The following is a 13,491-nucleotide window of genomic DNA, read 5'->3' as shown; positions in this document are numbered from 1 at the left end:
TCTTTAATTCCAAATCCCTTTAAATCACCCTTTGGCAGAAAAAGAGGATTACAGGGTTTTGGAAGGTGTTGATACATGGCTATGCTTGAGGGGGGTGTACAACTCTACTACTTAGAGGACATCAGTTTATAATAGGCAGTTTTGTAATCGATAGTTTAATTTCCAGATAATCATAAAAATATAAAAATTATTCAGGTTGTCGTTGTGAAAAACGTTCCAAGTGAATGTATTTTATTCCCAAATTTTTTTTTTTAAGTATGCTTTCCCTTTCAATTCAGCTATTTTAGGCTATCAGAATTATAAAAATGTGTTTTTTATTTTGCTGTAGGGTTCCATTTATTGTTTAGGCTACTACTATATATAATTCATTATAATGAAAGAGTACCATGCATTGGTCTTGAATGGAGCATAATTTGTCCCACTGTATGCATTTCCTACCTATGCGAATGTATTGCTATGATATTACAGGTGATATTTTCCAAATCTGTCAAAGAAAGTTAACCAGGTCTTTTAGGTTTGATAGTGCTGTTGTTGGTATTGAATCACTGAAGCGAAGACCGTAGCGAGCCTATCCCTTGCCGGTATACTCAGCTCCTGCAATATAGACCAATAGGAGGGCTGTTCATACTGACGTGTATGTTTTAACTTTCTCGCGGTAAGAAACCAGGAAGTGTATTGTGCTCCTTGCATTTATTGTAATAACATTGTTTTACTGGAAAATAGCATTGTTTTTTCCTGTATTATATTGACTTAGCATTGCATGCAGTAGCTATTATTAAACTAGCGGACTATTTACTGTCGTTTATGTGACCGATTTGAAAGAGTTTGATACACTGAACAACATTGGTAGCTAAACTGCTAACGTTAGTTAGCAAGCAATTTCATAGCTTATTTTGCCAATGCGAGCTGATATCAGAACTTGCACGTTTTTGATTGTTGTCTTGTCTTCTATTTGTTTAGCCACGCAGATGATTAAAAATGAAGCTGTCTCGAGCTGAATACAAGGAGATAGTGAAATGCACCGAACATTTGAGACCCACGCGTCAGTGTATGACGATACTGAGGCAAAGATTTCCAAAGTAAGTGATGCATGTTTCAATATAGTTTACCCTATTGATATTGTCATAAACTCTTGTTATGTCCTTGATGCTTGTTGTCCTGCTGTATGAGCCTATCCCTGCATAATTGTGTAGCTCGAAGCTGTTACGAGCTTTTCGGCACATTCCATAGCTAACGGGATTTCCACATAACACGATAATTCGGATAGCCATGCTAGCTTCGCCCTCATGTGAGTGTTAGCAAGTAGGCTAGGTAGTGCTACAGGCGGGTCTCATAGACTGGACGTAACATAGTAAACCAGGAACCTCTAATTAATTATATGTTACGTTTGGTATGTTTACATAAGAGTTACTTAAGACAAAAGAAAGAGGGTGTTTGGGTGAGCGTATAACGCGAACGTCTAGCCACCCCAAAGGTTGTGTGTTCAAATCCCATCACTGATAACTTTACAATTATAGTTAATTAGTAACTACTTGCTACATTGCAACTACTTACAGTAGCATGTTAACTAACCCTTCCCCTAACCTTAACCGTTTTAGTTAACCAGGCCTGGACAATTCTAGTCCTTGGGGGCCTGATTGGTGTCACATTTTCCCCCCATCCCTAGCAAATACACCTGATTTAAACTAATTGCATTTTTAACTGAAGATCATGATTAGTTGATTATTGGAGTCAGGTGTGTTAGTTGGGGCTGGGGAAAGTGGGACACCTATCAGGCCCCTGAGGACTGGAGTTGCCCAGGCCTGCACCCTAACCTTAACCCCTAGTGGTAGCTAACGTTAGCCACCTAGCTAACATTGCCCACAATAAATTGGAATTTGTAACATATCATACGTTTTGGAAATTCATAACATTAAAACAAATTGTAATTAACATATCATATGAAATGGATGCTGGACATCCAACAGTTAATACATACTATACAAAATGTAACATACCTTACTACACTGAACAAAAATATAAATGCAACAATTTTAAATATTTTACTGATTTAAAGTTCAAATAAGGAAATCAGTGAATTGAAATAAATTCTTTGGGCCTAATCTATGGATTTCACAGGACTTGAAATATAGATATGCATCTGTTGGTCACAGATACCTTAAAAAGGTGGGGGCATGAATCAGAAAACCAGTTAGTATCTAGTGTGACCACCATTTGCCTCATGCAGCGTGACACATCTCCTTCACATAGAGTTGATCAGGCTGTTGATTGTGGCCTGTAGAATGTTGTCCCACTCCTCTTCAATGGCTGTGTGAAGTTCCTGAATATGGGCGGGAACTGGAACATGCTGTCGTACACGTTGATCCAGAGGATCCCAAACATGCTCAGTAGGTGACATGCCTGTTGAGTATGCAGGCCCTGGAAGAACTGGGACATTTCCAGCTTCCAGGAATTGTGTACATATCCTTGTGACATGGAGCTGTGCATTATCATGCTGAAACATGAAGTGATGGCGGCGAATAAATGGCACGACAATGGGCCTCAGGATCTCGTTCACGGTATCTCTGTGCATCCAAATTGCCATTGAAAAAATGAAATTGTGTTTGTTGTCCGTAGCTTATGCCTGCCCATACCATAACCCCACCGCCACCATGGGGCACTCTGTTAACAATGTTGACATCAGCAAACCGCTCGCCCACACAACGCCATACATGTGGTCTGTGGTGGTGAGGCTGGTTGGATGTACTGCCAAATTCTCTAAAACAACATTTGAGGCAGCTTATGGTAGGGAATTGAATATTCAACGCTCTTGCAACAGCTCTGGTGTACATTCCTGCAGTCAGCATGTCAATTGCACGCTCCCTCAACTTGTTACATTTGTGGCATTGTGTTGTGACAACTGCACATTTTAGAGTGGCCTTTTAATGTTCCCAGCATAAGGTGCACCTGTGTAACGATCATGCCGATCATGCACCTGTGTAACGATCATTAATCAGCTTCTTGTTTTACCACACCTGTCAGGAGGATGGATTATCTAGGCAAAGGAGAAATGCTCACTAACAGGTATGTAAACAAATGTGTGCCCAAAATTTGAGAGAAATAAGCTTTTTGTGCGTATGGAACATTTCTGGGATCTTTTATTTCAGCTCATGAAACATGGGACCAACACTTTACATGTTGCGTTTATATTTTTGTTCAGTGTAGTAATACATTTATGGTTTTAGAAACATTACAAAGCATGCCCATCTGGGTTTTTGGTGTAAATATTTAGGCTGGTAAAAAAAATCTGAGTGACATCAATCCACACACAATACCCCATAATGACAAAGCAAAAATAGCTTTTTAGAAATTTGTGAGAAAGAAAAAAAAAATATATATATTTTTTATGTTAGTAATCTAGTTAATGGGTTTTGAGTTTTCACTTAGGTGGTTAATTAGCCCCTAATAAATTAGCCTATGATATTAGTGCACATAAAGATGTGGGCAAATGAATCTCTATTGAATTAAATCAGACCATTCTGGAGACATTAAAAATAATAATAATAATAAACACAGGCTGATTGTCAACTGAAAATGCATGAAATCACTGTATTAGGTTGCAAATAAAAATATTTTTAATCACAATATCAACAGATAAAACAACTTATTTGTTGAATACCATCTCAGTAGTCTATTATACTTTTTAATAAAGCACTTTATTAAATTACTTAAGACAATACAACATTTTTATGTTGCGTGACGCAGCGAGAGAAACAAAAATTGTGCGACCAAATCATGGGCTGGTGCCACGAACTGAAAAACGTTGTGGCACTAGTGCCACCAGGGGAAAATGTTAGTCTGGAGCCCTGTCTGAGTGGGAAGGGGAAACCTGAACTAGCTGTTATTGGCAGAGAGGTTTGTAACTCTCTTCAAAAAAATTGTTTTATTGGTCTATTAACTAATTTAACACCTGGTGCTGTCACCAGGCAGGCCAAAACTCCTCCCACCAAAACAGGCTGAAATTTCAGGCGGTCTTTTCAAACAGCTCTTACACTAAAAGGGAATAATTTGTACAATTTCACAGTATTATTCCAACTTCATAGTGTGGCAATAGAAAACATAGGGAATTACGTTTTTGACTGCACTGGGCCTTTAAATTACAGTAGAGGTTCTGCCTCTGCAACATAGCATGCTGTTGACTCCCACACCAGTAGGCAGCGTACTGTCTGTCCAGTCAAGGTCAATAGCCAATATTTTATTAAAGAAAATATCAATACAATGAAAACTGCACATTTTCATGCATTCATTGTGTTACGTGTCAGTAAGTTTAAATTATTATTTATTGCACTGGTTGTTGTAATTAATTAGCAATAGATACATCTTCAGTTATGTAGGCTGTTATATTAAGGGCAAAAATGTGTGCATTTATTTCAATATACTTTGTTCATAATGTCCTACTAAATTCAGCCTCATTAAGAAATAATCCATAGACAGTACTTTTCAATGTCTCTGCATTGAATTTCATTACATTAGCGAGCCAGCCTCTCCTCTGGTCCACTATGTAGCTGGCTGCATGTTCAGAAATATAAGCGGGGGTTAATGGCTGTGTTGCGTTTCTCCATGACACTGAGGGGGCGCTCTTTATTGAATGTAACACGTGTAATCCCCCAAGGCCACCAGGACACCGCTAGATCCTGCCGAGGTCACTTACAAAGTCGAATGGATTTGGAGCTTCCTACTAGCATTGTGCCCTAATCACCGATAGAAGAAGGCACTGGGGTCCCCAAGGGGGACACAGCCTACTTTGAGCAGGCCTTTGTTCTTAGTGTCAGCATTTTACAGAATGTGTTATGTGAAAAGTGCGTTTCAGCTACATATGTACCACCTTTTTGTCCATATTAGTATACATCATTGTAATGTTTGTTTAGGTTCTGAATGTGATCTTTTACCCCACAGTGTTTCTGTTTCTCAACCAAAACCTCTAACTACCACTATCCTTCCAGTAAGAACTGTTTTCCGGGGGTGATAACTGTATAGCGCTCCTCTCAGCGGTGCCGACTCTTTTGTTTAGTCTTAGCCGTTATTGTTATTATTTCTTTCTCGGAGAGGCCCCTGCTCTTTAAAAACCCTGAGTCTTGTCATCGGGCCTGACAGACAGGCACGGCAGCAGTGTTTTCACAGCCTGCAAAATTATTCTGCTTGTCCAATCAGCTGAGCCGGGCTCTGGAGGGTTAGTGATTGGACTGGCAGGAAATCAGGCTCTTAAGACATAACATATCGACTAGGCCATCCATCATCTCTTAGCATGCGCTCAGGCACGGCAGGCAGGCAATCCCCCCCCCCCTCCCCAGTCTGACTGTGTGGGAGCCCTGCCACTGTGTAAATACTGGCCAGCCTGACTGTGGGCAGGGGGGTAAAGGAGTGGACTGACCCACATGGGGGTGTGCCAGGGAGAGGGGACAGGCAGGCAGGGAGAGGTATCACTGTCAAACCCGTATCACAATACTGCACGGTTCTGGTCACTATGGAGATAGAAGTAGTATAATGACCTGGCTACTTTCTAGTTAGTGCTTTCATGACTGTCATGTTAATAACAACTGTCTCACTGCAGATGGATGACAAGCTAGATGCAGGAACTGTTGACTGTGAATTCTTATAGGCCTGTTCTTTACTCTTAATATGGAACTGGTGATGTAGGCCTATGTCACAAAAATAAATGCAGAATATGCACGTTGTTTGCCCTGAATTTGAGTTGTAATACATCAACTAATTGGAAATTATATTTCACAATAGCATTTAGCATTCACTGCTTTTGATAGGAGAGTCAATAGGAAGAGGATCAAAATCCCAAACGATAACGATTGTGATAGGTCATTTCCACGGGGTGTCTGTCAGTCTTTCTGCTGGGATATGAGTAGGGATAGCGGGAGAAAAGGGGGAGGGAGAAAAGATGGAGAAAGGGAGGGATGTGCCGGCCGTGGTCCCTCGGCTGTGTCGCCTGCATAACACAGATGTTGGGAGTCATCTGTCAGCCTGGCCTCTCCTACCGAGCCCGGGCTGTTCTGAGGGGAAAAGAATTGGACACGGTGCTGTCACTTCTTACCCCCGCTCACAATGGAGGGACATGCAAATAGTCCCCCCCCCCTTCCCCCCCTCCTCCTGCCCGGCCGGGGATGTCCCTGTTCCTGCCTAGTGTCTGGCTGCCTGGGCCCCGGCTACAATGAGAACCAGGGAGGCAGTGTAGCAGCAGCGTGGGGGCGGGAAATTGCTCAACACAGCCAATGTGACAACAGTCCCATCAGGCCTTTCTTTCGACCACGTATTAGAATTGGAAATGATGGGCTGCTGCTCTGAGGCCTCGCCTGGCTTCCCCCGGTCCAGAGGGGACCACAGTCCCTCCGCTCTCTTTGTCGAGAGAGAGACTTTTCTGGCCTTCTGCACTACTTTATGAATGAATTTGGATTTAATGTTACTCCCCTCTTTAAAACACCTTTCAGCTTATTCTGCATATGGCTCTTCTGAGTTAGAGAGAAAGGGTGTGGAAGTGGGGAAAAATAATGGGACTAACACACACACACACACACAGCAGTTCCCTAGTGTGGAGTCCCTGAACGTTTTCGAATCGGGCCCTAATGTGCCGTTTTCATCAGCAGTGAGGCGGGCTGCAATATGGTGCCGGGGGCTCGCTGGGGGAATATGAATGTTGATTAAACATGCGTTCAGCCTTTTGAAATTCTGAAAACGTGTCAGAATAATGGATGTTGAGCAAATGTCAAGCATTTGTTAATTTCTCTGTTATTTGGGGTTTATCTAGCGTGATCTGGGGAGGAATCAGAGGCCAGCGTTGTTGTGGCATGTGTCATTGATATGGTGATTTCTTGGCTAGAGTCACTTTGTTTTTGATGGTAGTATTCAGGCTGGGGAGGACTTTGCTCATTGATTATTTATTAGGTCTATGGTTTCTCTATTACATGCCAGTTAATAAAGGATGTGGTATTATTCATTAATTAACTTCTGCGCTCGCTCTGCTTTAACATGCTCAGCTTTACACAAAGAGGATAGAAAATCATGTTGATTTTGGTCACATTGTTGACAAACGCTGTCCTCTTTATTTCTAGTTTCTGTGTTTTGCCCTATTTTCAGTTGGCACATATTTTGCTAAATAAATACTTTGTCCTTATACTGTTTTTGAAGCCATTGTTTGAGAGCTCTGTGGGAGATTTTTACTTCAAACTTTGAGACTCTTGAGACGAGGCTAGCTAATTAAACTACTGCATATCTTGGAAGAGGATTGTTCACACATGGCAACACACAATGAAAACATTCCTTGCTAAATAGCTCTGAAAACTCTAACACTTGGGTGATCGTATACTGAACAAAAATATAAACGCAACATGCAAGGATTTTACTGAGTTACAGTTCATATAAGGAAATCAGTCAATTGAAATAAATTCTTTAGGCCCTGATCTATTGATTTCGCATGACTGGGCAGGGGCACAGCTATGGTTGGCCCTGGGAGGGCATAGGCCCACCCACTTCGGAGCCAGTGCCAGCCAATCAGAATTAGTTTTTCCCCACAAAAGGGCAGTATTACAGACAAATACTCCTCAGTTTCATCAGTTGTCTGGGTGGCTGGTCTCAGATGATCCCGCAGGTGAAGAAGCTGTATGTGGAGGGCCTGGGCTGGCGTGGTTACATGTGGTTGTGAGGCTGGTTGAAACTACTGCCAAATTCTATAAAATGACGTTGGAGGCACCTTCAATGGTAGAGAAATTAACCTTCAATTCTTTGGCAACAGCTCTGGTGGAACTTCCTGCAGTCAGCAGGCCATTTGCATGCTCCCTTAAAACTTGAGATATTTGTGGCATTGTGTTGTGTGACAAAACTGCACATTTTAGTGGCCCTTCATTGTCCCCAGCACAAGTTGCACCTGTGTAATGATCATGCTGTTTAATCAGCTTTTTGATTTGCCACACCTGTCAGGTGGATGGATTATCTAGGCAAAGGAGAAATGCTCACTAAAAGGGATGTAAACTAATTTGTGCACAAAATTTGAGAGAAATAAGCTTTTTGTGCGTAGGGGAAAATTCGGTGATCTTTTATTTCAGCTCATGAAACATGGGACCAACACTTTACGTTTTTATATTTCTGCTCAGTGTAGAATCACATAATAACTTTACATTTTTTACTGTAAAATATAGTATATTTTGGCTAGATTTCATTGTTCCATTATTTTGTTTCTCTGTATAGTCTTTTCATTCTATCCTAAGAATGTGTCCTAGCATGGCCATTTTAACTGAGGGTGTCTCAACCTGGATGTGGTGATGACATTAGCCAGGGCTTGGTCTTGGTCTGTCTCTGAGGCTGCCAGATGGGCCAGTAGTGAGGTCTAGCCTAGCAGCCCACCTAGCGCTTCAGCAGCAGCCTCCGCCTCCCCTGGTCTGGTTGACCACAGCACACGCCTCTGGCTCTCGGCTCAGACCAAAACACAAGCTGGCAGCTGGGGCTTGTGGGTGAAAACCCCCTAGCCAATAGGAGTGCTGTCTGGAGCAGGCTGGGATGCGGCCGCTGGCCGGGGAGACTAATCACAGAACTGAACGGGTTTATGTGGTCAGGAAGAATGGAGGGAGGGGAGAGATGAGGAAATAGTGAGACTGCTGAGATTGGAGGAAGAGAGAGGATAGAGAGAGAGAGAGGAGGAGTGAGACTATGCTGAGTTTACAGTTTGATGTCAGGTTGAGGAACTCATGAATAATAGATGTGATCAATTAGTTGATTAGGAAGCGGAGAAGTAATATGCTTCCTCTCTGGGATGTGTTGCTCTGGCCTCGGGAAGCTTCCCAAATTGTAATGCATTGGCTCATTGTGCTAAAAAGTACTCCAATAAACTGCTGCCAATCGCAAGACAGTGTTGTCAATGATGGCAGGAGGCTACTTCATTTTCCGTAATTTAGTGCATAAGTAACTTTTTTGACGGCAACATCAGGAGAGGAAAACTAAATGAAAGTGGACAACATTCACGGTTTTCCATAGCAGACTGACAAACTACTCCAATAAAAAGTGTGCCTTTTCAAAAATGATAAACAACACACACGCAGCTATGCTGGAGACTGTAGCCCCGGGATCTGTTTGCATACTGGGATCAATTGCAAAGAGAAGAATGGAACAAATTGCCCAGAATGGTACAAGTGGTGTAGTTGTGCTTGAGAGAGTAGGCAGGCTGTTGGTCAGTGTTATGTGTTTTCTTGCCAGACCAGACTTGCTGCATGATGGATAACCAAGGCCTCATTTTCAATTTTCCACAAGAGTTTGCAGAGACTGCCATGATGACAGTAGTTGCGCTATAACAATAGTAACGTGCCTTTTTTAATAGCTAGAACTTAGTTTGTCACGAATCACATATGGAGAGGCCACTACCTTTCATGACAAATCATAATTAGGTCTGTGATGGTATTATGAGCCACAATATTTTAACCACATTTACATGAAAGTCCTGAGATCCTGGACACTCAGGACAGCTCTAGCGAGACACCATGTTTGTGAGCTTCTGTTACATCAGTCTCTGGCTCTGTCCACACAGTGAAACTCCCCCACAGGGAGCTCCAGTAGGCTAGGGCTTCCTCTGAGTGAGAAGGAGAGTTCCCATCCTGTCTGTAGTATTGATGCTCCCTGGTGCTGATGGGAGTTGTGGTTCATTCCTGGGGGTTCCAATCACTCTGAAGCCACAGAGTAGAATTGGATTGTTCTCCTGTCAATGAAATATTTGACTTGTCTCTAGGTTGGTTTTCAATATGCGTCTGGTTGGTGTTCATCACATCTCTTCATTTCTTTTAAGGAGCATTTGTCATAATGTAACCACAGTGGTGATTTATGTTTGTATGTGGTAACATTTAAAGATATCTTCACAAGAAAATGAAAACATTTCTGTTTAACATCAAGATGACATTTTGCTAAATTTGATGTCATGAGTTTTGACATGAACATTTTCCATTCTAGATAGGCAATTGTAATGAAGGAAAACAACTTTAATGGTAAACATTTTTGTTCATAAACAAGTATTTGTTTGGAACGCCATGACTCTGAGATGCCTGTTTGTTTATGTGGTTTGTGGAAATGTATCACAGTTGTACGTTAAGGATTTTCCCTCTTGATTCCGTCTTGCTGATGATGGTAGACTTTGGTGACAAACAGATGTTGGCCCCTCTTATCAGCATGTGTAATTAGAGGGATTTGCATATGCAGAGTATTTAACAAAAAGCACATCCAGCTATATTTCTTTCACTACACAATGTATAATTTAAGGGAAAGAGAATGTGTTTGTGAGATGTGTGAGATATCTTTTCACAGAGATCATAACAAAATATAATATCCATGTATCGGATAATGCATCTTTAATTGTTTCTAGCCATTCCACTGTCGACCATGTCACTGAGAATAGGTCATAATATCAACACCATGAAGGTACAGTTGCTTAATCAGACTTGAATATACTGTCAACCATTGAAACGCTGACACCGACACTCATACAGACTTTCCTTTTCGCCCCCCCCCCCCCCCCCCAAATGTCCTTGGAGTCATTAGTAAAAAATGTGCCCTGCTTCGGTGAGCTTCATGCCCTGAAGAGTCACGACACGCACCGCTCTCTACATATAGGCTAGATGCTCCAAATGCTAAGTACTGTCACAGCATATGATACCCACGCCATTAGCCAGGTGGCTTTCATTAGGGGAATGACTGCTATCGTTTATAATTAATTATTTGTAAATAGGAAGATTCTGAAAATAATTGATAGCTTGTAGTATATGCCCTCAATTAATTAGCTAGCGAGGCAATCTGGTGGTAATCTCTTCACCGCTGGTTTTTTTGTTAAACGTTTTTGATTGTTTTTGATTAAAAGCAGTTTGCCTCTTCAATGGTTGTATTATGATGGTGCATTTTTTTCAGAACTATATGTGATGTCATACTAGAGAAAAATAATGGCGTAAAAAAAGGAATCCCAGACTAGTTTCATCCTCGAGGGCGTTGGGGGACCCTGAAGCATTGACAACATATCCCAACCAGCATACGCAGACCCAATTTTGTTATTTACAATCTAATACACTCTTCAGTGTCCTACAACGTATAGGCCTTAAGTGTTCAACACATGGGGATGAATAATATATATCCCATGGTGAATTCTAGACGTGAACAGACAGTCCTAGCAGCGTAGTAACAAAGTGAACGTCCTAATTGTTTTAATCAAATCCGGAGCCCTACTATTTTGGGCTCTGTGCATATTAATGTGGCTGTCTAGGGTTGTGGGGCTGGGGAAGGGTAATTACACAGAGAGACAATGATTCCCTAACCACTCTTCTGTTTCCTAACCTTCTGTCTTTCTATGTTCACAATTCAAGGCCGCTGGGATGGATTCTGTTTTCCTATTTTTCCGGAGAGGTCATTGTGTCAGTCTCCAATTATGTTTTTGACCCTTGCAACTTCTTAATTAAATGTTTTTCTTCGACACTCAAGTTGCTGATGATGATTTAGATGGTTCTGAATAGGCCAACTATACCATATAACTCATCCAATTACAGCCACGCCTTAATATATACACTATGCATGATCTATTTAATGAGTGTTATCCTATTGGCTAAACAACACTACAGTCATAATATAGCTGCAGCTAGTCTGACCAAATGTTGACTCCCAGTGGGTCAGTGTCTGGGTCACTGCCTCCCTCACCTCACACAATGTAATCGTTACCTCTTCAGATTGACATATCATCAGCATCAGGGTGATATCCCAGTCCATAGTATCTGTTAGGCAGACTGTGTTGGTGATGTCAAAACCGTCGCTGTATTCACTCCAGAGGTTCATCATGACATGGTCAACTGAGAAGAGGCAATGGCGAGTCCGCTTCCATCTCTATTAAGAAACACGGCTTCATCAGCCTGCGTATTTACAGATGTAATCAGGGGTCGGGTTTTGTAGGTCAGCCTAGACACTGGACATTGTTATTGACCCCAGCTTTCCATGGGAAAGAAACTCAGAAAGAAAGATGGTGCCAGTAATGAAGCTGCTTGCCCCCTCCTCCTCCTCCTCTTATTTACCTTATCCTGTTTGTTGGCTTTTGTTGGTTTGTTTACTAGATACATACTGATGCATGAAATTAGATAGTATAATAAACCAATGTGCCTTGTTACTGTTATCTCCCGTCGCCATACACCCCTTCTCTGCAATAGGATCCTTCTTGTTAGGATACATTGAATGGGTACACACACATTTTGGAGTCATAGCTAACGACAAGGTAATAGAATCTGGTTGAGCTCCTCCTTTGTCGTGAAATGCCTCTGTTTTTACATCAATGTGTGTGTTATCGCTGCCACCGAAGGGTCAAAAATCCTCTTATGAAGCAGAGCGAGCGGTGAGTGTGGGTAAATGTAATTCTGCTGTTGAGCAGGCTGGGAGATCAGACCACTATTGTAAGGCTCTGCGCGTGGCTCCATTTCTTTACCATGAAGTGAGCGTAGTTCACCAGGAGAGCACAGGTTGAATAGGCCTAAACATTAATGTAAAGCCTGCAATAACTTTATTATTCATGTGGAAAGGCAACATAGAATATTGCCTCATTGTAACACCTTGGCAGATTCTATAAACTCAGGACAAGCCTTGGTTTGTGTCCAGTTATCGAGAGCCCTGCCCTTCCACCTCCCTTGTCTCGTAATTTGGCTCTCCATGTCTATCTTTTGTAAACTTGGAAGTTGGAACAAGATGTTTTCATTCTTTCGATTCAGTGTTTTCACTCGGTTTCCAGGTGGGAGAAAAGCATCGCAGACAGAAGCGAAAAAGAAAAACATAACCCTGTTTCCAAAAAAATGGTAACCGTGCTGTTTGAAACCGATATGTTTTCACAGATATTAAAAGCAGTTTGTGTCCCTTTAAACTTAACAGGGTAAAGATTTAGCAATTAGGGAGTAATCACGCTCATTATACAGAGTAATCCATTTAAAACCTAACAGATGTCTGTTTCAGCAGAGGGAAGGAGGTGGTCCCACTCAGAGAATAGTGCTGTAATGTTGTTCAAATGCTCAGGTGCAAGGTTGAAGTGGTGAAGATTTTATATATATATAAAAAAAAAATCTCCCCTAAGTGTCCATATGTTGACTGATTTTAATGGCTCATTTATTTGCAGTGGTCCCTACGTATCGTTGTAAATTAAGGCTGGGGCAGCCTCCATGTTTTCGTTCTCTGAGACCCTTTTTAATTTTGTCATATGTAATTTTTTTTTTCTCCTTGTCTTAACTTTTTGAAAAGTAGTAGTTTGTGGTTTTGATGGTTGTCCACATGACGGGGACCAGCGCTAGAGACTTGCATTGTTGAGCATTACTCCTAGTCCTTCCACAGTCACAGCAGTAAAACTGTTTACCACTGACATCTGGAGAAGTTAACATTGAGGTTTTTGCGGGGTTTAGGCCTATAGTCATTATAAACTACTAAACTATTCCAGTGCTGTAGTCCTTTTTATTAAGATAT

The 13,491-nt window shown here is 41.6% G+C and overlaps 1 protein-coding gene across 2 annotated transcripts in view; it reads left to right on the top strand.

The window, feature by feature from the left end:
• Nucleotides 1-594: 594 nt before the first annotated feature.
• cdin1 (CDAN1 interacting nuclease 1) overlaps nt 595-13,491 on the top strand; it is a 70,929-nt gene continuing 58,032 nt past the window's right edge. The window contains exons 1-2 of one of the 2 annotated variants that reach the window (XM_071365692.1): nt 595-655; nt 961-1,079. In XM_071365692.1, coding sequence (XP_071221793.1) covers nt 979-1,079 — 101 coding nt within the window. In that variant the 5' untranslated portion in view covers nt 595-655; nt 961-978. Of the gene's footprint in view, nt 656-706; nt 847-960; nt 1,080-13,491 lie in introns of those variants that run through there. The other variant, XM_071365694.1, reaches the window with a different exon arrangement.

This window comes from Salvelinus alpinus, chromosome 25, assembly GCF_045679555.1.
Source record: "Salvelinus alpinus chromosome 25, SLU_Salpinus.1, whole genome shotgun sequence".
Classification (NCBI taxonomy): Eukaryota; Metazoa; Chordata; class Actinopteri; order Salmoniformes; family Salmonidae; genus Salvelinus; species Salvelinus alpinus.
Note: the sequence above shows the minus strand (reverse complement) of the source record. Positions and strands in the feature narration are given on the sequence as shown.